Source organism: Ricinus communis, chromosome 7, assembly GCF_019578655.1.
Source record: "Ricinus communis isolate WT05 ecotype wild-type chromosome 7, ASM1957865v1, whole genome shotgun sequence".
In the NCBI taxonomy this organism is placed as follows: Eukaryota; Viridiplantae; Streptophyta; class Magnoliopsida; order Malpighiales; family Euphorbiaceae; genus Ricinus; species Ricinus communis.
In genome coordinates this window covers 29,052,450-29,079,001 of record NC_063262.1, presented here as the reverse complement: position 1 = coordinate 29,079,001, position 26,552 = coordinate 29,052,450, and the positions used below count along the sequence as shown (strand labels likewise).

General features: G+C 35.0%; 5 protein-coding genes across 5 annotated transcripts; 1 reads left to right on the top strand and 4 right to left on the bottom strand.

Annotated features, from left to right (window-relative positions):
- Window positions 1-1,486: 1,486 nt before the first annotated feature.
- LOC8274238 (disease resistance protein RUN1) lies at window positions 1,487-6,570 on the bottom strand. Its single transcript, XM_048376967.1, is given in 7 exon segments — window positions 1,487-3,110; window positions 3,202-4,011; window positions 4,118-4,452; window positions 4,578-4,982; window positions 5,254-5,474; window positions 5,477-5,670; window positions 5,757-6,570. Coding segments are annotated over 6 exon segments (1,674 nt in total). The 5' UTR covers window positions 6,260-6,570; the 3' UTR covers window positions 1,487-3,110; window positions 3,202-3,995.
- Window positions 6,571-6,706: 136 nt separating this feature from the next.
- LOC8274239 (putative metallophosphoesterase At3g03305) lies at window positions 6,707-11,751 on the bottom strand. Its single transcript, XM_015716773.3, has 4 exons — window positions 11,306-11,751; window positions 10,306-10,547; window positions 8,112-9,689; window positions 6,707-7,542 (listed from the first exon to the last, which is right to left on the bottom strand). Exons 1-4 carry the CDS (start codon window positions 11,604-11,606, stop codon window positions 7,426-7,428), a joined length of 2,238 nt encoding a protein of 745 aa, XP_015572259.1. The 5' UTR covers window positions 11,607-11,751; the 3' UTR covers window positions 6,707-7,425.
- Window positions 11,752-11,805: 54 nt separating this feature from the next.
- On the top strand, window positions 11,806-13,898 carry LOC8274240 (ycf20-like protein). Its single transcript, XM_002514752.4, has 4 exons — window positions 11,806-11,926; window positions 12,266-12,328; window positions 12,400-12,587; window positions 13,343-13,898. Exons 3-4 carry the CDS (start codon window positions 12,403-12,405, stop codon window positions 13,785-13,787), a joined length of 630 nt encoding a protein of 209 aa, XP_002514798.2. The 5' UTR covers window positions 11,806-11,926; window positions 12,266-12,328; window positions 12,400-12,402; the 3' UTR covers window positions 13,788-13,898.
- A 567-nt stretch (window positions 13,899-14,465) lies between these two features.
- On the bottom strand, window positions 14,466-16,846 carry LOC8274241 (protein FAR1-RELATED SEQUENCE 5). The gene is made up of 3 exons (XM_015716635.3): window positions 16,692-16,846; window positions 15,506-15,999; window positions 14,466-14,850 (listed from the first exon to the last, which is right to left on the bottom strand). Coding segments are annotated over exons 1-3 (714 nt in total). The 5' UTR covers window positions 16,693-16,846; the 3' UTR covers window positions 14,466-14,631.
- Window positions 16,847-18,537: 1,691 nt separating this feature from the next.
- LOC8274242 (protein RDM1) lies at window positions 18,538-19,931 on the bottom strand. Its single transcript, XM_002514754.4, has 2 exons — window positions 19,576-19,931; window positions 18,538-19,086 (listed from the first exon to the last, which is right to left on the bottom strand). The coding sequence occupies exons 1-2, from the start codon at window positions 19,781-19,783 to the stop codon at window positions 18,710-18,712; spliced, it is 585 nt and encodes a 194-aa protein (XP_002514800.1). The 5' UTR covers window positions 19,784-19,931; the 3' UTR covers window positions 18,538-18,709.
- Between the last annotated feature and the right edge of the window lie 6,621 nt (window positions 19,932-26,552).

Genomic DNA, 26,552 nt, shown 5'->3' with positions numbered 1-26,552 from the left:
ATGATAGAAAGAAATTGATTTTTCTTAGTCAAAATCTAACTTCATGTTTGTATTCTGGAAACAAGGATTATAATTTCTTTTCACCTGAAACTGATTAGATTACTGGGATGTAATTACATTAATGAAACATAATTAACATTGCATAATTTTCTTAGAACAAACATTATTATTTCTTTTCACCTAAAACTATTTATAGTACTGAGATATAATTACATTGATAAAACATATTTAATATATTATATTATTTTACTAATATTGATTAGATTCTTAAAAATAAATCTCACCCTCCTTTATTATTGAGATTCTTATTGAAAATTTCAAGTTGTGCTTCCATGTACACAAATTTGACTTCTTTTGATGTCAGCTTAAAATTTCTTGATCAACTCCACACTTGTTTGTCTTCAATTGTTTTTTTCTTTTCATTTGATGGTGGCCTCTTCTTCACCAACAAGCAAACTCCTTAAAAGCATCCATGATTTTTCAAATCTTCAGAAAATGGCTCATGGCCCTTCAACAAACTCAATAAAATTAAGCAGCTTTTGACATGCAAGGTGTCATTTTTAATTTTTCAGTTTATGGACTCCATCTTCTTAAATTTTCATTAAATTTCTTTAATATATTTTCAGTTTAAAGATATAAAAGTCTCCATCAAATTTTCAGTTTATAGACTTGAAGATCTCTAATATACTTTCAATTTAAAGATATGATGGCTTTTTTATCAAATTTCTACAGTTTATAGACTTGCTTAGGTCTCTAACAGATTTTTGTCAAATTTCCAGTTTAAAGGCACGAAGATCTTTGTCAAGTTATGCAGTTTAAAGACTTGTTAAGGTCTCTTTTTGTAAACATTTCAGTTTAAGGACATGTCGGTCCTTCAAAGATCATGTTTTTGACAACTTAAACTACTACAAGTTCATTATTTCTTGAGAATACAAAGCACAATATTTTGAAGACATTCTTTCAAAAACTTTCTTTTGAAACAATTTTCAATATGAAGCTAAGTTAAGCTTCATCTTAAACCAACGATTTTAAAACCTGATTTCTTTTGTTAAACATAAAGAGGCTTCTGAAAAATCATTGGAGCTCTGATACCATTGTTGGATTTGAAAGGAAGAAAAGGAGAACATGGAACAAAAAATTGCAGCAGAAAATATAAACTAATTGCAGCAAAAAATAAAAGCTACAACTCGAAAAAATATAAACATTTTTGTTTAAAGGGACCTAAAGCATGTCCTTAAACTGCTGAAACTATTTGTTTCCATGAGCTGTATATTTTGTTGGGTATCTTGTTCAATGTGAACAGCAAAAGAAGGAAAAGAAATGTCATGTACCTCAGTTGAGAGGCATGACCTATGAGAGAAATAGAAGAAGAGAAGAATGTTGGAGTAGAAATAGGGAGCGAGAAGAGAAGAAGAAGAAGAAGAGGATAGAAAGAAGATGCTGCAGAGAATTCAGATAAGAAGGAAATATCAAAGTTGTATTAATTTCTGGATGATTCTCTTTACACAAGATATTGCTTATACAAGCCAATAATTGGCATATCACCACAATTCTGTTACTCTAAAGCTAGAGGACAAAATGACAATAACTAACAAAGACAAACAAACTGATGGAGTTGCTGACATTTTTATTTAAGAATTTAATCAAAGATTAGTCAAATTGCCTGTAATGTTAACTATGTTTCATTAATGTAATTATATCTTAGCCATGTGATTAGTCAAATTGCCTGTAATGTTAACTATGTTTCATTAATGTAATTATATCTTAGCCATGTAATCAGTTTTAGGTGAAAAGGAATGATGATCCTTGTTTCAAGCGTGGTGTTAGGTTGTAATAGTTTTTTCCAAGAGAGTTAACTTCTCCCTATAAAAAGGAGGCTGCTGGAGCATGAAGAAAATGTGTATCGTATTGGAAAAAAAACGAGAAGAGAATGAAGAAGAAAAGAAAGAAAGAAAATGTTTATATTTTTCAGAGTTGTGACTTTTATTTTCTGCTGTAATATGTTTCTGTTTTCTGCTGAAACCTTTTGTTCCATGTTCTTCTTTTCTTCCTCCTAAACCCAACACAAACAAATAACAACTTTTCTGCCACAGCATTATTCCCTCAGTTCAGTTCTAGAATCCCAATTGCTCTTGACTTGACCAGTACTGCTGCATTCCTCTAGAATTGCCTCAGCACCCTTGTCATGATAAGCATGATCAGCTGCTGTATTCCCTTGGATCATGACAAAAAAACTATTAAAAATTTGTCGTCCATCTGTTATTGAGGATGAAGACGTTATTTTCAAGTAGGAGCTTTAATGGTGTGAGGCCATCAATGAATATGTTGAACAAAAGAGAATGTTGCACTGAGTTGATTTCCAACAGAAATCTCAGCAAGGAGGAGTGTTGGTGTTGCTACATGCCTTTCCCTCACCTCACCAGAGAAGAAATTCTTTGTACTTTCTCTTCCATTTCGTTATAGGAAGGATTTAGCCTCTGCCTGCTCAGGAGGGATAAATGAGTAACTTGAAGATGGTTCATCATCCTCAACGTAGTTGCAGTAGTCTTCAAAGCAGCTTTTCTCCATAAAGAAATTGCCATCATTTTCTGGATTGATGGCATCATTAATGTATAGTAGTCGGACGCCGCACTTTTTAATTAGGAAGAAGGTAAAGGCTTGTCCACATCATCTTCAATAAAAAACTTAAACGATACCTCATTATAATGGCACATGTTATCCATCACTATTTGGTCTTTATCTGTGAAGAAAAAATCCTTAGAATGCCAGATTAAGACCTGTTTTCCTTGTAAATGTGAACCTGTTGTCTGAGTCAAATGGTTGAAGTTGGCAGATATTGAATAGGATGTGTGATCACAGTTGGACTTGAATTGGCTTTCCAACCGCATCCAGTAGAAACCCATTGCATCATATGTACATTTGCCAAATTCAAAAACAATGCCCACTGCGAAACCCAAAAAATTGTGAAACCAATTTGGAGGCAGTGGAATAGTAACTGAATAACCGCTGCTTTGATCTGAAATCCACTTTGGTATAATATTTCCAGGAATAATTACCACAAATTTCCTTTTCCATTCAACAGAATGATTCTTGCTGCTTGTATTAAATTCCTGCAGGCATAGAGTTGAAAACTGAGATCATGGTGGAGTTTGAAAAATAGATAGAGTGACAGTGCGTGTGTAGGAGGAGGAAGTAAAGTACCTTGTAGAGTTTGCCTGGTGCATGTGCCAAAAGTAGTACTCTCTTGTGGGCATGCATAAGAATGCTTCTAATCTCTTTATGATTCAAACTTGTGCAATCACAAAAAAATAACTTTCCCCAATATCCTTGGATGCCAATCAGAGAAGTGGAATCTAGTTGGAGTGATGTGCAGTGCGATACATCCAAACGATGTAAATGCGGTGGAAGTTTTGGCAAAGATCGAAGCCTTCTGGAGAAGCATAGATTGAGCTCTTCAAGAATGGACAGTTGTTGAATGGCTGAAGGTAAGCTCTCCAAGTCAGTTCCTACGAGACATAAGAATCGTAACGAGGTTATTAGACTAATGTTAGATTCAAGTTGGGATATGTTGAGGCATGGTGCACAGTCAAGGGACATGAGATCTCTCAATCCAAAAAAAGAATCAGGGAGGATCTTGAGCTTAATGCATCCGCGTAAATTCAGAATTAACGGTCGAGAATGAAACCCAATTGATGGTACTTCTCCAAGTTCAGTTCCACTCAGATTTAAGACTCTTATTGTTAGTGGAAGTTGTGGAAACTTGTTGATTGGGCAATAAGCAAGATTAAGAAGAACCACACTCTTGATACTTGGAACACTTGTAATTCTAGAACAATAGGCCAAGATCAAAGTATGGAGTTTGTTGAGACAACCAATAGATGGGGAAACCTCAACTAAGCTTATACATCCTACACAATCTATCATCCTAAGATCTGGGGCGCTTGAAAAGTTTGGCATTTCAGTAAGTTCTCTGCAATGGCGGAGTTTGATCGCTTCTAAATTTGGAAGATCCTGTTGCATTTATAAAAAGGAAGAATGACTTTCACATTATCTATTGAAACTCCACTTAATTTACCTCCAAGGGGATTATAATTAGAATTAATAAGTAAATAAGTACCTGCACTCCTTTCCAAAGTCTTTCAACACAGCTACAGATAAGTTAATCTCCAGCAACTTCTCAGGTTGAAAACTTGATGGAAGAGATTTCTCAGGATAAAAATGCCACTGGAGAAACCTTAGCTCATTAGGAAGATGTTCAAGGCCCTCAGGGAAGACCATATTCTCAGGAACAGGTTCAACATCCTTAAAGTACCGCACAGTATCTACATTACTATCAAAGTTATGGAACTTGAACAATTTTATTCCATTCATATTAGCAAATACTCTTGTAGGCAAGCTTATCTTCTCTAACTTCGATTTATCAAGACACAGGCCTTTAATCGCTCCACTCCCCTGTTCAAAACCAAATAACAAAATTAGCCTAAATATCTCAAACCTTTTAAACATGATAATGCTCTAATTTCTAACTTGTATAAATTGCAAAAACAAGGAAAAAAATTTATTATGTTGCAGCTTACAGTATTTTTTTTCAGAACATGATAGATATCCTCACGATTCCATAACCTGCTTCGTATTCCTGGCTCTTTAGATTCCTGGCGAATAATTTGTCGACCCATTTCTTGCAACAAATCATGCATATCTACTTTCTCATTTAACATAATAACGAGAGACTTATCAGCAAGCACTTTTAAGCCAATTAAGGTAGAGAATCCACAAGCGTCTAAAAATCTTACAACACAATATATTGGCTCTCCTTTAAAGAAACAAGCTATGTCAAGAAATATCTGTTGGTCATGAGAATCAAGTTCATCATAGCTTGTTTTCAATATGTTCTGTATCTTCTTGTCAGGAATTCTTCCAAGCTTTTTCACTTTGCTTCTCCATTCTTTTTGGGTCTTGCCATAAAGAAATAAACCCAAGACTCAAAGAGCTAAGGGGTTGCGTCCAGCATAACATACAACTTCTTTGGATAGTTCCATGTGATCTCTTTTGGAATGACTTTCTCTGAAGGCAAATAGTCTAAAAAGGTGAAGAGCTTCATGTTCTGTTAGTGCTTCTACCTCATATATCCCATCAACTCTATCTTGAAAAACACTTTTGTCTCTGCTTGTTATGATGATTCTATTTCCTTCACCAAACCAGGTGTGCTCTTCGGCTAAAAGCTCTATTTGTTCGTAATCGTCTATGTTATCAAGAACAATAAGAATCTTTTTTCCGATGAAGTTGTCTCATCCCAAGAAGTAGTCTTGAATTGGTATTCCCTTCACCTAGTAATTGAACAAGAAGTTCATTTCGTAATTGAGGTAGACTGTGATCACGAACATTTTCAAGGAAGCAGCTACCTTCAAATTGAGAAACATATTTTTGGTAAACAAATTTAGCAACAGTTGTCTTACCGATGCCGCCATTCCCCATAGTCCAATTATGCGGACATCATTTGACCCAATGCATAACAATGATTCAACCTAAGAAACTCGTGAATTTATTCCAACCAAATTCTTGAAGCCATAGGAGATATCATACGTTAGATGTTTCAGAATTTCTTTGAGAACAACTTCAATAAGCTCAGACTCAACCCTGTTGGAAGTTGGAGGTATTAGAAAAAGAAAACTGCAATAGGAACATCAATATTATCAATAGGAGTTAAAAAATGGATAAGGTTCAAAATGATGAAGATAAATTACTGGTGATGTTACCTTGAGGGTGTCATGACCTCCCTAGCTATATTGGCAGCTCTGCTCAAAACAATTCTCCAGTTTGGGACCTTGTCCATAATGATCTCATTGAAATCTTGCTCATGCTTAGCTAATGCTTCTCCAAAGCTTCCCGTTTGGTTGTCTAACTCCGTGGGATCTACATGGTAGAATACAGGAATTATCTTCTGTCCTTGCTTGTCCCTGCATTCAAAGATCTTCACCAGTTCATCCAAGCACCACGGTGAAGATGCATAGTTTTTGGACAATATAACCACAGAAATAATAGACTCCTCAATAGCTTTCAAGATTGCTGACTCAATCCCTTCTCCTCTTTCAAGTCTAGTGTCTATGAAGGTGATAATTCCGCATCGAATCAAAGCAGAGTAGAGATGGCTTGTGAAATTGTTACGGGTGTCTGTACCTCTAAAACTAAGGAACACATCATACTTTACATGATGATTAGAAGAAGAAGAAGAAGAAGAAGAAGAAGAAGAAAAAGGCATATTGGATAATTACTTTTAGTGTGACAATCTACAGAATAGAAAATTCCAGTTTATTTTAGTAGTGATAAAAGAGAAGATTATTGCCAAATTTCCCATCAGAACTACCAAGAAACTGCCTGTTGGAGTGGTAGGAAAAGAAAGATAACTGTTTGTCTGGCTCAGGAACTACTAATAAATTCTTCACAATTTCTTTTAGGTATATGATAACTTCCATTATATTATATAGCAGATGCAATGACCAATCTTTCTTTACACCGAGTACGTGGAGACCAATAAAGTTTAGTCAATTTTGGCTACTTTCATCAACCAATAGCATATATCTAACTTCTTTGGAGCTGCATCGAGGAAATTGTTATGCATGTTTAGCTTGCTAAAAGAAAATGTATAGATAGAACGTAAGAAATAAAGAGATGCAATTGCAAAATTTGCATTGTCACGAACGAACAGTAAAGAACATAAAACTCTCATTTGCCACTGCTAATAGTACCAAATCAAAAGCAAAGGTTAATTTAAGAATACCACAGCAGTTTCCTTACATTCCCAATGGAAGACACAGAATACTCCTAACACTAACGAAAAAAAAATAGTTCACTGAAGAACAAAAAGGGAAAGAGATGTATCCTCGAGCAGAAGATCTCCCCCATTGTATTCAACCTACATAAACTACGCCAACTACCCAATAAAAATTGCCACTTAAGTTTTCTTTATTGGTGTTTATTTTGTGCCCCGTTATCAGCTCCAAGCAACAATCACGTTGGACAAGTGACTTTTTACTTGCAGTCCTTTCCACATTATAGCCCAAAGCAGCAATACTTCACAGTTTCTGGTAACTCGCTTTGTATTGAATGATGCAATCCTTTCAAGGATCATATGAATAAATGTCTGATGGTGCAGAGCGAGGCTCACACTTTCTGCAGCATGTTATCATCAGGGGTGATAGGTAACGTTAGATAACAGCCTTGCATGGTTGTACAGCAAAGAATTTGTTGTATTGATATAAGCAACAGAGACTGTCTCCTTACAATTTTCTCTGCTCTCTAAATCTAAATCACTATTCTTCTCCATCTCTTATAATCTTCTCTTGTTCTTGCACTCTCGATTGATCTTTCTCTGTTACCATTTCTTTGAGATTGAACAGTTATGGTTCAAGACTAACAAAGCACTCATTAAATCCTCCTGGTTTTGTACACAGTGTAAGCCAACAGTAATGGAATTGCAAAGGCATACACCGGAAAATGCAGCAAGGGATTCATCTCATAAGCTTTCACGAGGGCTCTGCAATTCTGTGATAAAAGCCACTGATTCAGAATATATAACGGTAAAATCCATATCTAATGAACACCAATGAAAAAGTTGTTCTTTTTAACATGGTTCCCACATGATTGGACTTGAGCAGTAAAAGCCATTTGTTGGACTTATACGAAAGTTCTTGATCTCTTCCTACATACTCTAAAATATCAGAACGCAAATCATATAGATTTTCAGAAACAAAAAAGGTGGTTATTCCCAATATCAGTGGATAAAGGCCTCACTTTTAAAGTCTAAATGTCTAAATATTATTTCTTTACCAGGACTATCTCAATATAAGTTTTATACCATATTTGAGTTCGCACCCTCCATAGCTTCAGAAATATACCATCGAGTTGGTCCGATCCTTGAAATGGCTTTATCGTTTATCTTTTGTTTTTTTTTAACTTTCTAACTCGTCAATGCCTACTAGCTACTAATATGAAGCTGGTAATTATTTCATCTTGGTTTTAATTCTTTACTTATTGCCTATCATTACTCACCTGTACTTTATATACATCATATAGAGTTTTGAGCACTAAGTTGAATAGGAGTTGAAGTTTACCATAAAATGCTTCCAACAGATTGCCAAGCAAACCACCAAGAGCATTTTCCGAATCCACCTCTCACCAAAATAAAATTTTGGTCTTCTGTTTCCTCGCATTTCACAATTTTGAGATTTCTGATTGTTCTGACTATAACCATCATCTTCTTTCTTTCCTGAACATGAAAGAAAACGTTCCTTGAACATGCCTCTTTCAGCTGCCAATGCCCCAGCAACCAAAATAGAAGGAAAAACTACAAACAATAAATGGGGAAGGACTACCACCATTATATCTGGGAATCCAATATACTCGTGTCTTTTGCTGTTGCTGAATGATCTTACTACCCATCCCATGTAGGTCATGTAACCCAAATCCCTTCCATCAGTGAAAACATGCCCAATGCACCAGGGACATAAAAAAAGGTAGAATAAGTACACTAGAAATCCAAACCATGCTATGCTAAGCCTGGAGAGGTCCTGTAAAACCCATACTATACCATTTAGGATGCTTTTTTCAACAATAAAAGACTTATAAGAATATTGCTTCCTTAAAAATATGAGAAGAACTTTTGGAATAAGCAGCAAGGAGAGCATAAAATATACAGACGACCAGAATAATGGGTAATAAAAGGCAGCCCATTGGCAACCCATGACAAAAAATTCCTTCCATGTCCATGAGATCTTAGCATTTAGACCATTCACTGAAAATGGCCTTAATTCTGTCAAAGTTGATCTTCCCATTACGTCAATTACTTCTATTTGCAGCCAAAATCTATCAGGAAATGGATCTTCAAAGGCTTTATAATTCCAAGGAGCTGCATAAAAGTCTCCCCTGGACATTTCCCCCACAACTTTTGTCATGGGCGTTTCCATGACCATGCTCAAAGTTCCAGGATTTGCATCATAGATCCTAGCCATAACAGAGACAATTGGAGAAACAGAAAAAACAAGAGCTCTAACTGTTTCAAAAGACGAAGGGATCATATGTTGGCATTCATACTTTTGGTGCCATGAAGATGTTGACATGGTGCGTGAGTCTAGTGGGAATGTGGGCAATACAATGGTTTTTCTGGCTCCTGATTTGAAATCGATGTCCAAATATGAAACATGGCCTCTATCAATAGCCATAATCCGCATGGCTCTACTCTTCCTCCAGTCACCCATTTCCCACTCCCAGAACTCTTGAGGTGGTGAGACACCAAATGAACAGTTTTTAGTACTTTGGGAAGGTACTTGGTGTATGTTTAACTGGAGAAACTTCTGAGAGGACAAAAAACTTTTAATTGACTGGTGGTGCCGCTTTAAGTTCTTGCCAAACCTACTATGAAGATGCCCACAAAGGTATGCTGATAATGAATTATTAAGAAATGTATCTTTAAGGCTCTTCCCAGAATGTGAGAATGCAGAGAATGAAACTGGAAAATGTCCAAAGGCTATCTTAGTTACAGATTTGTTTGACTGAGAATCCCACTGTGAGAGTTGAGATTCTAGTTGAGTTAATAGTTGGTCAGTAGGATGCCCAAAAAGATTGGTTGGGCCCCGTAACCCAACAGACATTGTAGTGTCCAACCCAACAAAAAGGTGTTTGCGGTCACCAGTCTGGAAAACAACAAAAAGTAAACTGATGAGAGAGTAAAGAAAGATTTATACTTATATTAGAACAAAGGTTAATTTCATTCCTAAACCTCTATAAATCACAATTGAAGTTCAGCCTCATCGGAAATACAAAATCATTTTTATTTTCTTTATAGAAAGTTCATTTGGTAAGAAGTTTCATTGTGAAAATTGATCTTAAATGCCTAATAGGAAAGAGATAGCTTGTGCATGCTCTGATAAATTACATCAGCTAGAGAAATATAACAAGAGAAATACGGAAGAAGAAAAAAAATTAAAGAAGAAAATGGTGCAAGAAAGTGACATAAAGTGAGACCTAAACTTATGCATTTCTTTTTTTATGATTTAGGATTCCATCTAGGTTACAAGAATCTTAGAGTAACCAACAAAGTGAAAAGGAAATGACAAGCATGTTTATGAAACTATGCATACAATTAATGTAATAAATTATTGAAATCTAAAGAAACTTTTGGCTGATAAAGTGCCATAAATTCCAATTTGGATGAAACCAACTCCAGGCAAAGGAATCTGTTAACTGGTTGATGTCATGCATGCAATTGATTGTTTAAACGTAAATCCTCTTCTACAGGGAATGACTAACCTCAACTGTGATGCTGTTAACATTTCTCCTTCTTCCCAACTGCCCACTGATGCTGTAGTTCAAAAAGAAATCAAATGAACCACCAACAGCAGGTACTCCAAAATTATCATGGTTTCCTCTGAGATCATAGAAGATGTTCTTGTCAAGTCCTCTTCTTTTGACAACATCTTCCATTACATTTTGGTACTCTAGCCATTCATCTTCATTTTGTTTCATTGTTAGCAAGTCCTTGCTTTTCCCATCTGATAAAGAGAAGAATAGTATATTTTGAAATCGATCCAGTCATCACTATGAGCAGTAAAGGCAGTTTACAGTGAGTAAAGAAGCATATTACTAAAATATAAAGATAAGCTTTTTCCTGATTAATCAAGCCTGAAATTTAATGGTATATTATCTGGCAAGATATTAATCAATAGAAACAGGAAAAAGAATATATAAAATATAGATGCTTGCCTCATTGGCATGTATAATGGCATATATAAATGACGTTAAATGGGAAAAGGAGATTAGTTATGGTGATCTCCTATCATCACAGTTGGCAGCTGTTCTTTATTTTTATTGTTAATATGGGATTGTAATTCAAAGGAACCAAAGAATGGCAAAATCAGATGCATGTTTAGAAATGAATTATAGCATGTAGCTAGTTTGACTTCTTTTAGGCAATGAGATCTCTCTAGCGAACATAGAGCTCACGGCCAAAGACTCAGACTTTTCAGCAACCTGGCTGGACTTCTCATTGAAGTGGTCCCTCGGTAGTAGGCTAAAATTATCCTAAACAAAACTTCATCGATGCTTGTATGAAAAGAATTTCAGGTAAGTAGCACAAATCCAGAAGATAAATGTAAAAGTAACATGGCAGCCACTTCCATGATATACAGTTCCAATAATTCTTTAATACAAAAAAAAAAAAAAAAAGGAGAATTATTTCCACTTTAACAATCATATCACCTAATACCAGAAAATTTTCACAGATAAAAATAGAAAGGAAGATAAATCATACCTGTAAGATCACCAGTGATGAGAACAAGAGAAGGGTTAATCATTTGAAGAGCAGGTCCAACAATCTTCTTAAAGTCTAGCGCTCTATCAGGGTGGTGAACACTGAAATGGAGATCAGAGAGCTGCACCACCCATATTACTGATTCTGGATCTCCTTTCACTTCGATCACCTTGCTTTCGAATTGTTTGGTTTGTGTTGAAACCAATTGCTCTGTTTCGTCTACTTGGTGGTGTATTTGTGCAGAAAGTGAAGTGATGGGTATTGTGGAAAAGAGGAATAACATCAAAACCGGAACACCCATGTCTCCAAACTCTGGAAATTGTTCTTGTCTCGTTGCTTTTTATGAAATTATATAGCAAAGGAGAAATTCGCAATAGCAAAGATATGTACTTTGACTCTCCACACTCGTTAAGCTATAAAAGTTTTGTCCACTCACATTATGCCACCTAGGATGCCACGCTAGCGTCTTCTTTTTTATTTTTTTTCTAATTGTTTTATTTTTTGCCCTTTTTTCTGTTTTACTCTTCTGGGTTTTGTCTCTCCTCCACCTCACAAGTAGCAGAATTGAGCTGCAACAAACTAGAAGAAAGTTGGAAAGACTGAAGCTTTTTCTCAGTGCAGGTTAGGGTTCTTTAATTTTCTTGAATTTCTCTATTTATATGCTTCTAGCTTGACTTAATTCTGTGATATCTCTAATTATTAATAGATTAAATCCCCAAATATGATCAAGTCGAAGGAAATGAATTATCCATAAATAGACATGTATTGCTCAAAGTGAGATACATATGTGGAAATATCCAAGTTCTTGGCTTTGTATTCTATCATTGAAGGAAAAAGTAATAAACTTCTTATTTAAGTGAGAAATTTCCTTGCTTCTTTCCAAGAATTTGGATGGTATCGTCTTCATAGGACTGTGTACCTTTCGAAGTGGTGTAACCCAGATTTCGATGTCTTTTCCAGGACCTAGAATTTTACAAATGGTCGTAAATTCGAGCAAGTATTGAGGAAAGAGCAAGCTTGAAGGTTTGAGCAATAACCTTGCTTTGACATTGTTTAGATGGTTGTTAATTCTAATGCATTGTCAAAATTTATAGCTCATGGCCTGTCAAGTTGGAGCGAAGATGGTGCTGCAGTCAAGTGTATCAGTAATGGAGGGTGAAGTCTCTGAAAGATCATGTATAACTCTCACAATTTGTGCAATGCAGAACTGGAGCGTTGAGCCGACTTTTAGTAGACAGATACCGAAGATTGGCTTAAAGTCTGCCTCTTTTCTCAGAAAGAGGTAACATTTCAAACTTCTTAGAGATATATATTGTTGAGGGCTTCTACTTCATGTGGATCCATAACCATAAAAGTTACTAGAGTGTTTTCTTAGGGAGATTACTTTCTTTTTCAGTATCTTGTCAAACTGAGTGAAACCATCTTCACTCTAAGATGCATTCTTTAATCATTCAAGTTTCCCTGATTTATTGCTACTGTTGGTGGCATATTTTGAATTTTAGTATAGTTAAACTAATTTGAAAGGTTCAAGTTTGTTTCCCGGGGGTCCTTTGCATTAGAGTCAGGGTTGGAAGGGAGATATAAACATCTTCAAACTTCAAATTTTACTGTAGTTAAACTGAATCAAAAACAATATAATGACAATGAAATGGTTCTCAATTATGGCTGTTGAAAAGAAGAGATATTTGAAGCTGTACATCAGTTACATAAAATTATTACAACTGTCAACCTAATGGCTGTTGGAAAGAAGATACAAACATCACTTACATAATAAATTCAATCATGTTAGTTTGTTCCTTGGTTTCAGGGATCAAGTAGAATTTGAGTTATTTTTCTTGGTTTATTCTATATCCCATCATGTTCATATGATGAATATCATATCATTCGATTCGTAATAGCATTTTGTGAATCTTAATTTCTTATATTATGACACTGCTCTTATGGAAGAAAGGAGTTTGCCTCCTTAATTGCAGTCCTATTCTATGATGTTTGATCTAGCATTTCTTATATCATTTGTTCATTTCATATTTGAAACAGATTTAAGTTGAGCGGACAAGATTGGAGAATACCCTTTGCATTGGACACGGGGGGAATATCTGGAAATGGTGGAGAAGAGAATCTTGATGGTGACAGTTCCGGTCTTGGTAGCACCCGATTGGGAAGGATAGTTAGTGCAGGTGGCAGACAGCTATTGCAGAAGCTGAATTCAGCAAGAAAGAACTTCCCTATGAAGATATTTCTCCTTCTATTGGGGTTTTACACAGCAAATGCGCTGGCTACGATTCTTGGGCAGACAGGTGACTGGGATGTATTAGTTGCAGGTGTTGTGGTTGCTGCCATTGAGGGCATTGGTATGCTTATGTACAAAAAGCCTACTTCTCCATCTACTGGGAGGTTGCAATCATTTGTGGTGATGATGAACTATTGGAAAGCTGGTGTGTGCTTAGGTCTTTTTGTGGATGCCTTTAAGTTGGGTAGTTGAACTCCTTTACCTCATTAACTCCATCTTTCCCTTTGGGGATTCCTTCTTCAGATAATCTCATTGTTGTATCTACTGGCTCATTTTAGTTCGATATCATCATGCTTCAAATAATTTTCTGATGTTACTTCCTGACAGACTCAGGGACCATTTATTGCTGTTATTGCAAACACACACACACGCACCCAAATACGTTCAGTTCTAGGCAGACGTTTAGTCATCTTTTACATCATATTTGGTTGATGAAAGGAATGGAATGCCATTGCTTCTTTATGCAGGGATAAGATTGTAACACTAAGAGAATGTGCAGTTCTATTACATATGGAGAATTCACAGGCTGTAGGAGGAACTTTACAAGATAATACAATTGCAACATCTTTTAAATTTGATGCTGATTAATATTTGGTTATCAAATCAAATACAATTTTGGTATTAATTAATGAATTTAGATTATCGACCCATATTAGAGGTTGCCAAGTTCATCCTGCAATTCTGTTTGGCCAAAACAGTCCGGACTCTCGGGTACCCTGAACATTTTAACGTACTTGATATCCTTTGAAGATGCAATTGTACCTGAAGCTACATCATCTCTCAACTTTAAACTACCAACAATTTTATATGCAAATGCAAAGCTTCCAGATGCAATCTATTAATTAGGCCAGTTCCAGAAAGGGAAAAAAATTGTATGGAACAGGCGAGATTTTCCTCATCGCTTCATTCAACATAACAATATACAGATTCAGCTATCCCAATATTCAAATTTGCAAAATTACATTAAATTGTGGAGAAGGGGGATGAAAGAGAAAGCAGCAAATTGAGAAGTTAGATCTGCATTACAATGCCACAACTACCTTGAATTTAGATTCAGATTAAACGTCTGATGATCTTTTGATTCAGATTCAATCTTGTTTACTTTTTCTGCTATGTACTGGATCTTTTCTGATAAACCCTGCGTGTGCTCCTCAATGTGGTTGAATAGAAGGTTTATGAATTCTCTGAGGGAAGCAGACCGTTTTCTCTCCATCATCAGCTCTTGAGTTAGTTCATGGATTCTCTTGTCGTCACCCTAGCAAAAGTTACAAGGGAAAAAAGAAAGCAATATTCGAATGCAATTTCAAATTTTCAATAGTGAGTAACTGCAGTGCAAGAAATGGTTTACTAGGATTTCCTTAACAACTAAAACATTCCTGAGTAACTGACTTTGTTAGACAAAGAGACATCTGCCTTATCAATTACCACCCAAGTTTTAGAGGAATATCAATTAGCTTAAGATAATTTAAATAAATCTTCATCATAAAACAATTTCTTCAAATGTTTACCCCCTATATATGCTGGTGTTAAGTGAACAATAATGCTATGATGACCTTGATTTGGAGTACCGCGTATTCCAAATAAAATCAAGCTCCGTGAAAAGAGCAAAATGGTAAATTATTCTAGGGAAACAGAATTTTATATTTTTATTGCTTTCCAATCTAACCTTCACAATTGTGAACCATAAATATAGTGGACTGATCAGTGATAAATTAGGTTGTGTATGCATATCTTGCAAAAGATATAGCACTAAAATAAACACAAAGCTCTAATTTGGATTTACAAGTGACACAAGGCATACATATTCTGAGCATAATGATCTTGGGCAGCCAATATCACATGATGCAAACTAAAAACTATCATGATGGAAACTAAAAATATAATGTAGATCTATCGAGGCAAGAACTGACCGAAACTTGAGAGATCCGTGCCTTTTGAAATACGCTATCATTCAATGGATGAGTGTGCTCTTTTATCAAGTTGCTAATGAACCATTTCTCTGAATCCTGCTTCTTTTTGAATGAAACCCTTGCTTTGCAACCCACTCTAATGGAACCACGAGCCTTAGGCGACCTTATATATGTCATATCATTCCTATTATTGGGTCTTTGAAAACCCTCTCTGCTACAAACAAGTGTTTTTGAAATAACAGATCCATCAAGTTGGGAGGTACGGTTAATACGGGTTAAGAAACCCATACACATGGCATATTTACCGTAAAATTCATGTGCAGCTGCTTCTGATTCAAATTTTTGACCTACATATGGTTCATCTAGGGTTGACTCTGGTTCTGACACTGCATCAACATTACTTTCATTTGCTCCACAATCATTGCTAATCTGAGGATTGCTATCAATTGAATTATTTCGTTTAGTTGCAATATCTGGATTACGTTCAGAATCCACTGCAACAAAAGAGTTAAGGATGCAAGATAACATGAGGGAGAGTTGAAGATCATGGTACCGAATCAAAACTCACATCTTACACAAAATTAATCATTTTTTGTTTCAGTAAGCAAGGGAACTGCAAAAGTCCAACTGAAGGCAGATAGCATCATCAAAAAGCAGAAAAGCTACATCAGTACTAAAACAAAATCCATGAATGCATAGCCTTGGCTAGCAGGTATGCCAACACAAGTTCTCACATATACCGTAGCCTTTTCTTTTCTAATCAAATATTTTTAAGCGATACATCATTATCAAAATGAACAACCCATCTACTCTATCATCAAAATTAACATAATTACATGTCTAACAGGAAGCAAAGGATCAGAAAAAACAAAACTTGAAGAAAAGAACTGAATAATCAGATACAAGTAGGCAGACATATTCATCCAACATGCAAGAATACGTGTGCAAGAACCAAGAAAAGCATTCATGGGCAATATTTAATCCACTATAAAGCCACAAAACACAAACAGATAAGAAGATAACAATAAAACACGTAATTCTCCATTTATTTATGTTCTGTGACATTAAAATGCAAACTTTAGCCCCGTAAAAAGGCACAAAAAAGAAAATGGGACTTAAAAGCAGAGAAAAATATATGGAAGTAAAATTATAAGAAATGGAGCTTAAAAGAAAAGAGAAAGCTTACTAATTCCAGGTGAGGTGAGTCAGATCGTGAATACAAAGGAAATTCTCTGTTTGGTTGACGGGAAAATTTAATTTGTTGGAAAATAGAAACCAGTAGCATTTGCCTGCAGTAAGTTACGGTGACACGTGAAAATGCTGACCGTAGGTTATCAGAATTTGGACGGTCCAGATTTCTGTGTTAGTTTCGAAACCTATACTTCCTATGCATCATCTTGGCCCTATAACAATGCGATCTCCCAGCCCACTAACCTTTTCTTTTTTGTTTCTTTCTTTTTTAATAAACCATATATATATATATATATATATATATATATTAATCTATAAAATTTAAATTTTTTTATATGCATGTTTAATTCTTGACATGTAAATTTTTTATCTTAACGTGTATATTTATTTATTTTGATATATATATTTATTTCTGATATATGAAATTCAAATTTATATATAAAATTTTATATTTTTTATTAATTTATTGATTAATAAGTTACATTTCTAATTAAATACTGATTTTAATTATAAAAAATATTATATTAATTATATTTTAATAATATATTAACTCATAAATAATTTTCTACCAGATAACAATACTAATTATATCATAAAAAATAACATATTAATTAATAAATAATTTTTTAGTCAGATAATAATACTAATTATATTTAAAAAAATAACATGTGAATCATAATTTAATACTATATTAATTAATAAAATAATTTTTTAAATTCCAATTCTATAGACATAAAATCACATCAAGATCCATTATTTAGCACTAACATGGCAAGAACAATTCTATTCCTTATCACATTGGTGTATACTTGGAAAATCTTTTCCAACACGAGCAATGCTGACAACCTACCATCAATACCATTTCTGTCTTCGGCGACTCAACAGTTGATACTGGAAATAATAATTATTTATAGCAATTGCCAAGGCAGATTTTAGCCCATATGGTAAAAAATTTCCAGGTCAGGTTCCTAGGGGAAGATTCTCAAACGGGTTACTTATTCCTGATTTCTTGGCTTGTTCTCTAGAGATCAAACAATTTGTTCCTCCATTCTTGAATCCCAATCCATCAGATTATGGACTCACCACAGGAGTTAATTTTGCATCAGCTGCACAGGATTTGACGATTTAACAAATGTTGGATATAAAATTAGTCCCGTCCCCAAGCAAATTGAACCCTTCAGGAATTATACTGCAAGGCTGAATAAATTTGTTGTGGAAGAAAAGGCAAGGAATAACTAATGATGCAGCAGTTAATATTAGTGCCGGAACTAATGACGTATTTGGAAAGATTGATATCTAGTATCACTACTTTTTGCTGAATAGTTTACAAAAGCTTGTTAAGGTAAGACTAGGAAATCCTGCTACATTTATCGTTATTGGTATTGATTTTTATTTGCCAAGCTAAAAAGGGCATTGAAATGATTGCAGGAATTGTATGATATTGGTCGCCGACGGATGATCATAGCTGGACTTCGTGCACAGGTTGCCTCCCAAGTCACATGATTCCCGAAATTAACATCCTTGCATTACTCGATAGAAAATGTATAGATGAACGCCAAGTGACAGGCAAAATTTTCAGGGACCAGAATCGCCCACGTAGATGTGTATGAGAAACGAATGGACATGATCAGTTATCCGAAAAGTTATGGTAAATGCTAATGCTATGCCTAGCTGTATGTATAACTAGAAAATTATGAATTTTTCAAACTAAAACTACCAAAGAGTTTGAGTTATGTATATATTCGTAATGCGTATCAGGTTTTGTGGAAATGGCAATTTTATATAATCCAATGACAATAACATGTGGAAATTCTTCTCAGTTCTGGTATTGGGATTTAAGCTGAGACGAAAGAAGAAAAATGATGCATTTCTCTATATCAGAGTACAAATTAAGTTTTGCTTGCAATTTTAAATATATTTCTGCAACGTGCAATGTGTCACGTCCAATTAAAATAACAAGGACTGAATAAAAGCATGAGATAACAACCATAGAATATAAAAATGAGACAAGCTTCAAAAGGATGTGATCATGGGATTAAGATCAATAAAATCTTGGTACGTTGGGTCTGAAAGCCATAGTTTGGAAAGATGGCCAGGAGAAGAGCATTGCCTGTGGAAATGTTCGACAACCCAAATTGTAGCTTCAGCTTTGACAGGATCAATAATATCTTCCAATGGCTTTCTTTCCTCCACTGAGCCAAGTCTGGATTGATCCCACTCTTTTAAAAGCTTCATTGTGAGATAATGTAACGGCTGCTCATACTTCTGCTTAATGGATCTAGCTAATCCCTGCCAAGTTATGAACAAAATTGGCGACGCATGACTTGGTGGAATTGGTATCAGTTTCATCCCTTGCTGATATTTTTCTGCTGCCTTTCTTATTTTCATCTCTGGATTACAACATACATCAATTGCTAGATTGTGAACAAGTCAAAAAAATCTCAATCACCATTAGATTAATGATTTGATTGTGAAATTCCATCAGCTTTAGATATATGCTGCTTTCCCAACTATTTTTTTGAAAAACAAAAAGCTCTGTAGCTTAAAATTTAAAATTGTGATAATAGATTTAGAATCATTCTATCAAATTGCAAAACTACTAATAATTATCAGATATGCAACTATTTTGAGCATTATATATTTCTTACTCTAAAACTATCACATGCACTTTCATTTTAATTTTATATTTCCTTTATTTTCAATTAACAATGCTATCTCGAAAGGAAATGTAAGGGAAGATTCTATGGCTAACTAATAAAATTGAAACTCAACTGCATGAATCTCTTATTATATATATATATATATATATAACAAAGAATAAATAAACAAAAGTAGAAAAAAAAAAAAAAAAAAGGTGGACTTTCACATGTTCATTTTACCTGATTCTTCCTCCAATGCTTTCATGTCCTGTCCATTTTTTCCATCAGCCACATTTTCCTTCTTGTTTCTCTCAATTTTATATTTTCCTTTTCCAACATAAAATCCTCGATTAACTCTCTTTTGATCTTGAAAATTGAAATACTCGCTTAAATCGTCAGATTCTGTTTCTGAATCTGTCAAATAAAGATGATCACTGCGCAGCGCCATAACTCCCGTAACATTTTAGCAAGATAGGGATTATAAGATGAAGGGGAAAAAGAAAAGGAATTAAAGATTTAATTAAATAGAAAAGTACAGACAAAATGCAGTTGTATTCTCCTCATATGGATGTTTCTTGTGTATAGCATTCAAAAAGTTTCAATTCTAAGGCACAAAAATTACCAAAAAGTAGAAGTGCAGAAGGGAAAGTGTGGTCCACCTGGTGTGCATGGATTACAAATGTTAATTAGCATTAATTTGATTAGCACAAAAAGCATCTTTAAATCATTCATATGTGGAAATTATATTCCAGGTTTATACATCACTTGGCAAGTATCTGACTGAGGTCTCCTTTGGTTACCCATAAGGTTCAGTGTCCTGAGATTGCTTACTGAAGTTCAGGATCCTGAAACGTTGGTTACTACAAAGTTGCATGTCTATGGAGAAACAAAGAAAATCAAGGAATCGTGCTTTTGCTCCATCTCTGAATTTTCCCATAAATTAAAAGGAATGCTGAAACGTTCATATTACAAAAGTCAACTTTGTGTATGAAATTTCTTTTTTCTCTTACGTTAGCCCCCACCACGTTTATATACTTTTGTCCTTCTTGCTAAGAGGTTATTACTATTTATTCCTTACTATTTAAAAAAATATTTATTTTCATCCTTCAATTTTATAATTTTAAACTAAAAACTCCTTACATTATAATTTTTATTAAAAAAATCGTTAATTAAGTTTAGTTTTACGCTATTTGCATTCTGATTTTTTATGTAATATATAAATTGCCTCCTATAATTTACTTGTTGCACTAAAATTTCTTTATATTTTGAAAGTCAAAATAATTAAAATACTAAATTGATCAAAATAAAATATAATTTGATCTCCAAATTTTTTTATCAATGTTATAATTCTACTATAACAAAATTAATAATAAAAATAATATCTATTTTATTTTAACAATTTAAAGTTAAATTATATGAATTTTTAATATCTTGATTAATATAAATACTTTTAAAATATTTAAATTTTACTAGATTTTAATTATGCTAAAAATTAGAATAATTAAAAAATACTAATTAAGTATATTTGTAAAGACACTAAAATTAATTTTTGTATAAAAATTAGACAAAGGCACTTTAGTATAATAAATAAACTATGAGAGGTATTTTATATTTTACACCAAAGATTAAGGACAAATAGTATAAAACCAAATTTAATTAACGGTTGTTTAATAAAAATTCCGAACAAAGAAATTTTTAGTATAAAATTACAAAATAAAAGGATGAAAAGATATATTTTTGTAAATATTAGGAGACAACTAGTATAATATAAAATAATACAAAAGATAAATAGTAATTACCCCTCTTATTAATTACAAATCTTTATAATCTTTTTTTTATGTAATTAAATTTTGAATGTACAAATTTATAATATAAGGGTTAAGTTTATTGGAGTTAAGAAATTTCAAAATTCGGTTGGAGCTCAAGCGAGCTATATTTTGAAATTGATACTCAGTTTCAATGAATTAAATGAAATATTGAAACTCAGTTCAATCATTTATGTAAAATCCTTTTAACATTGAAATTCAAATAAATTCGATATAATTGTAGTAGTAAACATGTAAAAAGAAATATTATTGGATAATAAAATTTTTAAGTGTTTAAATTTTATTGAATGATACATCTGTAGAAAAATATGAACCTGATAGAGCAAAATCACAGCTAATAATTTGAGAAAATAAAGATAAAGAAAGACAAAATACACAATAGAACACACAGATATACGTGGAAAACCCCTAAACAAATTAGGGTAAAAAAACCACGGACAATGATAGAAGAATTTTACTATAAGAAAAAATAATAGGAGTTACAAACTCTCTATTTATAAAGAGAAAACATTAAAATTCTCTCTTTATAATAGGAGAAAAATAATTGCTTAACTCTCTAATATTTTTCTCTTATTTTGGGATACTTTAATAACAAGGTGAGGCCTCTATTATATAGGCTTGGAAAGTACCTCCACATTGTTAACTTAGCAATGTGGGAGAAAATGCTCCTCAAATATCAACAATCTCCCACTTGAGGATTTGATTGAGGATCAATCAGATCTTCACACCGTTCTTTCTTCCTTGCCTTTCCATGCTGCTTATACTTTTATCAGGCCACTAGAGGATTGACACCAAATAAATTTGTCAGTGTTAACTGCCTTCGTCAAAAAATCTGCTAGGTTGTCTTTAGTATGAATTTTCTGCATATCCACAGTGCCCTCTTCCACTTTTTCACGAACGAAGTGATACTGGACTCGTATGTGCTTTGACTTTGAATGAAAAGCTGGATTCCTTGCGAGATGCAAGGCACTCTGACTGTCACAGAACAGAGAAATATGCTCTTGTTTGTGCCCGAGTTCCTCCATCGTCATTTTCAACCATACTGCTTCCTTACTAGCTTGTGTAACATACATATTCTCGCTTCATTGTTGATGTCGCCACAATCGACCGCAGCTTTGATACCAAACATACCCGCCAAGAAGTGTGAACACATACCCTGTAGTAGATTTGCTTTTATCAAGATCACCTGCATAATCTGAGTCAACATATCCTCTGATAATAAAGTCTGATCCTCCATAACATAATGCAACATCTGAGGTTCCTTTAACATATCTTAGAATCCTCTTTACAAAGATTCCAATGTTTCTACCGGGGATTCGCCATGTACCGACTTACTACTCCCACCGCATGTGCAATGTCTGGTCGTGTACAAATCATCGCGAACATTAAACTCCCCACTACTGATGCATACGGTACTCGAGACATTTCCATCCTTCCTTCTTCACTGGTAGGACTCATACTGGAGGATAATTTGAAACTAACAGGAAGTGGGGTAGAAATTGACTTACAATCTTACATATTGAAGCGTCGCAAGACCTTCTTCAAATAATTTTTCTGAGAAAGCCAAATCTTCCTATTGTTTCTGTCTCGGTGAATTTGCATCCCTAGAATCTTGTTTGCTGGTCCCAAGTCCTTCATTTCAAATTCCCTAGCCAACTGTGCCTTTAGTTCTTCAATATGATCTTTGTTGGGGCCTGCTACCAACATGTCATCTACATACAACAGTAAGATAACAAAATCACTTTTACCAAACCTTTTGAAATATGCACAAGGGTCTGCATTAAGTCTGTTGTATCCAAGGCTCATATGAAGGAATCAAATCTCTTATACCAACACCTCGGCGCCTGCTTTAAACCGTATAGAGATTTGTTCAACCTACAAACCAAGTTCCGCTTTCCTTTTTCTTCAAAACCTTCTGGCTGGAGCATATAAATTTCTTCCTTAAGATCTCCATGGAGAAAAGCTGTTTTCACATCTAGCTGCTCTAGATGTAAGTCAAATGTAGCACACATCGCCAAGACTACTCGAACAGTTGTTAATCAAACCACAGGGGAAAATATTTCGTTGAAGTCAATCCCCTCCTTCTGAGCATATCTTTTCACCACCATTCTTGCACGAAACCGCTCCACTTGATCATCACTATTTCTTTTGATCTTAAAGACCCATTTGTTGCCAATGGCCTTTCTTCCCTTGTGGTAGTGGCACAAGCTCCCAAGTCTTGTTCTTATGTAGAGCTTCCATCTCTTCTTGCATTCACGCCATCCACCGAGATGCATCCGAATCGCTCATTGCTTCTTGGAGAGTTGATGGCTCTCCTTCCCGCCAAGATGATGCATTGCCTATATCATAATCTTTATGCCAGTTGGTGTAAATTTTATATGTTTTCCCTTTCCAAGTTCGACTCTTCAACTTGGTACCGGCTCTTCAAACTCGACCGGTTCTTCCTCTTCGTGCTCTGGTGCTACTTCGGAAGAATCTTCTTCCCGTAGACTTTCTTTCCACCCGTATAGTTGTAGTCTCCGAATTTTCTTTTGAAGGTGCTATCATCTTCTCCCTTCAATTTATCTTCTAGGAAGATTACATCCCTGCCGATTATAACCTTGTAGGCGTTGGGATCCCACAGCGATACCCTTCACACCATCAAAGATATCCCAAGAACAAACACTTCTTGGATTTTGGATCCGACTTTGTAGTTTCTTGGATATTATACATCACATACACAAGACTTCCAAATATATGGAGGTTTGAATAATCAATCGGCTTCCCACCCACATCTCCATCGGTGTCTTTTGATCAATCACTGTAGATGGAGACCGGTTAATCACATAACAAAGTGTGTTAATCGCCTCACCCCGAATGCCTTATTTAGGCCTGCAGTCTCCCAACAATGCTCTAGTTCTTTCTAACAGAGTTCTGTTCATCCGCTCGCCACTCCATTTTGTTGAGGAGTGTATGCCGTAGTGAACTGCCTCTTGATGCCTTCTTGCTTGCAAAAGCTATTAAATTCATGACTGTGTATTCTCCTCCATTATCCCGTCCTTAAACACTTGATCTTATTGCCTCGAATCAAGTTCAACCCGCGCTTTGTAAGTTTTGAAAATTACAAATACATCTCCCTTGCTCTTGATTGGATACACCCAACATCTCCTTCGAGTAATCATCGATGAAGGACACAAAGTACTTAGCTCCTCCTAGTGATGAAACCAAAGGTGCTTGCCATACATCGAGTGAACTAATTCTAGAACATCCTTGCTTCTGAATTGGATGTATTGAATCAGAATGCTGCTTGCTTGTTATGCAATGCTCACAAAAGGGTAATGACACCTTTGTGAGACCGGGAAGTAGATTTTTCTCAAGCAGAATCTTCATGCCTTGTTCGGACATATGTCCAAGCTTCCGATGCCACACCATTGCAGATCTCTCGCTTGAACTACTTGAAGCAACAGATGCTTCGCTTCATGCAGTCTCTCCCAAAACATATACAAATTAGCGTAATTTTTTCTCCTTTCATAATTACAAGCGCTCTCGGCTAATCTTCATGATTCCTTTCTGAACTTTGATAATGCAATTAAGATCATCCAGCGTCCCAGAGATAACAAATTCTTCTTCAGACCTTCCACATGTCGCACTCCTTGAATAGTGTGGACTGTACCGCCATGCATCTTCAACCTGATAGTTCCAATGCCTATAATCTTTAAGGCATTATCTTCACAACTATACACAGATCCTCCTAAGATAGGTTCATAATGATGGAACCACTCTCTTCGAGAGGTCATGTGATAAGTTGCTCCTGAGTCAAGAAGCCATACATCAGCAAATCTCTTCCTGCTTTCAGTTGATATTGCTGCTTCACAGCATAATACATTTCCATCATCCGAAGTGCATGCCACATTCCCTTGAGGATTGGAATTCTTTAAACTCCAACAATTCTTCTTCAGGTGACCTTTCTTACCACAATTGTAGCATTTATAATTCTTCTTACTCTTTGATTTTGATCTACCATGATTGTGACTCCTACTTGGACCACGTTCTGTTGATCTCCCTCTCATCACCATCAAGGCTTCCACTTGTTGTGAACTTGCCTGCTTGTCTTCCTTGTTTCTTCACCGATTTTCTTCTTCAAGAATAGCGGCTGCTATATCATCAAAGACTAGAATTTCGGTAACAGCATTATTTGTTAAACTGATGATGAGTTGATCATACGAATCAGGTAGACTTTGGAGTAGAAGTTCATGACGTTCTTGTGACTCTATTTTATAGCCCAACGATGTGAGTTGAGAAAATAGAGTATTCAAGACATTAAGATGCTCACACCAAGTAGATTCCGACATTCTTAAGGTGTAAAGTTTCCTCTTAAGGAAAATTTTATTGTGTAATGACTTGGCCTCGCATACCTAGTGAGGTGGTCCCAAATCTCCTTTGCCGTTTTCTTTTCTTCATACCGGACAAGATCCCATCCTGCAAGTGCTAGATGAAGGTTTGCAATAGCATTCTCATCCATCTCGTTCCACTTATTATCATCCGTAGTGTTGGCCGCTCATCGATACCGCAAGACAATTGTCTTTTCTCAATACAGCCTTTATCTTTAATTTCTACCGTGAGAAATTACTCCCGTTGAACTTTTCAATCTCAAATTTTGCCGCCATTGCTTCTATCACAAACGGTGCATTTTAGCTTGTAAAATGAACCGCAGTAATGAACACAACTCACTAGGTAAGTTCCCAGGAAAGACTGGAGGGTCACAAGCGGACCTCTTAAATACCAATCTCCTTAGACAGAACCTTCCCTAAATTGTAAGTATTCTTACTACTCCACACAAGCTCTTTTGCACCAAAGAAAACCTCAAACTCCTGTGAAAGATCAGGCTGAGCTGCAATCACAGAATTTTAAGGAATTTCTTACCAACCAGGTGCTTTGATACCAATTGTAGAAAAATATGAATCTAATAGAGCAAAATCACAGCTAATAATTTAGAAAATAAAGATAAAGAAAGACAAAATACACAATAGAACACACAGATATACGTGGAAAACCCCTAAACAAATTAGGGTAAAAAAACCACGGACAATGATAGAAGAATTTTACTATAAGAAAAAATAATAGGAGTTACAAACTCTCTATTTATAAAGGAGAAAACATTAAAATTCTCTCTTTATAATAGGAGAAAAATAATTGCTTAACTCTCTAATATTTTTCTCTTATTTTGGAATACTTTAATAACAAGGTGAGGCCTCTATTATATAGGTTTGGAAAGTACCTCCACATTGTTAACTTAGCAATGTGGGAGAAAATGCTCCTCGAATATCAACAACATCAAGGCATTGAATAATAAAGACATTCACCTAAATCATATGCCCAATGTGAATTAAAGTTAGGATAAACTTGTGCAGT

What these genes read in the sequence shown, in the direction of transcription:
- LOC8274239 (XM_015716773.3), bottom strand. Translation starts at nt 11,606, where the DNA reads ATGGGTGTTCCGGTTTTGATGTTATTCCTCTTTTCCACAATACCCATC. An exon ending in CATCACTGGTGATCTTACAG is followed by an intron (nt 10,548 to 11,305) that starts GTATGATTTATC and finishes TCTCTTTATCAG; the next exon opens with ATGGGAAAAGCAAGGACTTG. An exon ending in TTAACAGCATCACAGTTGAG is followed by an intron (nt 9,690 to 10,305) that starts GTTAGTCATTCC and finishes GTTGTTTTCCAG; the next exon opens with ACTGGTGACCGCAAACACCT.
- LOC8274240 (XM_002514752.4), top strand. Translation starts at nt 12,403, where the DNA reads ATGGCCTGTCAAGTTGGAGCGAAGATGGTGCTGCAGTCAAGTGTATCA. An exon ending in GCCTCTTTTCTCAGAAAGAG is followed by an intron (nt 12,588 to 13,342) that starts GTAACATTTCAA and finishes TATTTGAAACAG; the next exon opens with ATTTAAGTTGAGCGGACAAG.
- LOC8274241 (XM_015716635.3), bottom strand. An exon ending in CACGGATCTCTCAAGTTTCG is followed by an intron (nt 14,851 to 15,505) that starts GTCAGTTCTTGC and finishes AACTTTTGCTAG; the next exon opens with GGTGACGACAAGAGAATCCA.
- LOC8274242 (XM_002514754.4), bottom strand. Translation starts at nt 19,783, where the DNA reads ATGGCGCTGCGCAGTGATCATCTTTATTTGACAGATTCAGAAACAGAA. An exon ending in AGCATTGGAGGAAGAATCAG is followed by an intron (nt 19,087 to 19,575) that starts GTAAAATGAACA and finishes GTTGTAATCCAG; the next exon opens with AGATGAAAATAAGAAAGGCA.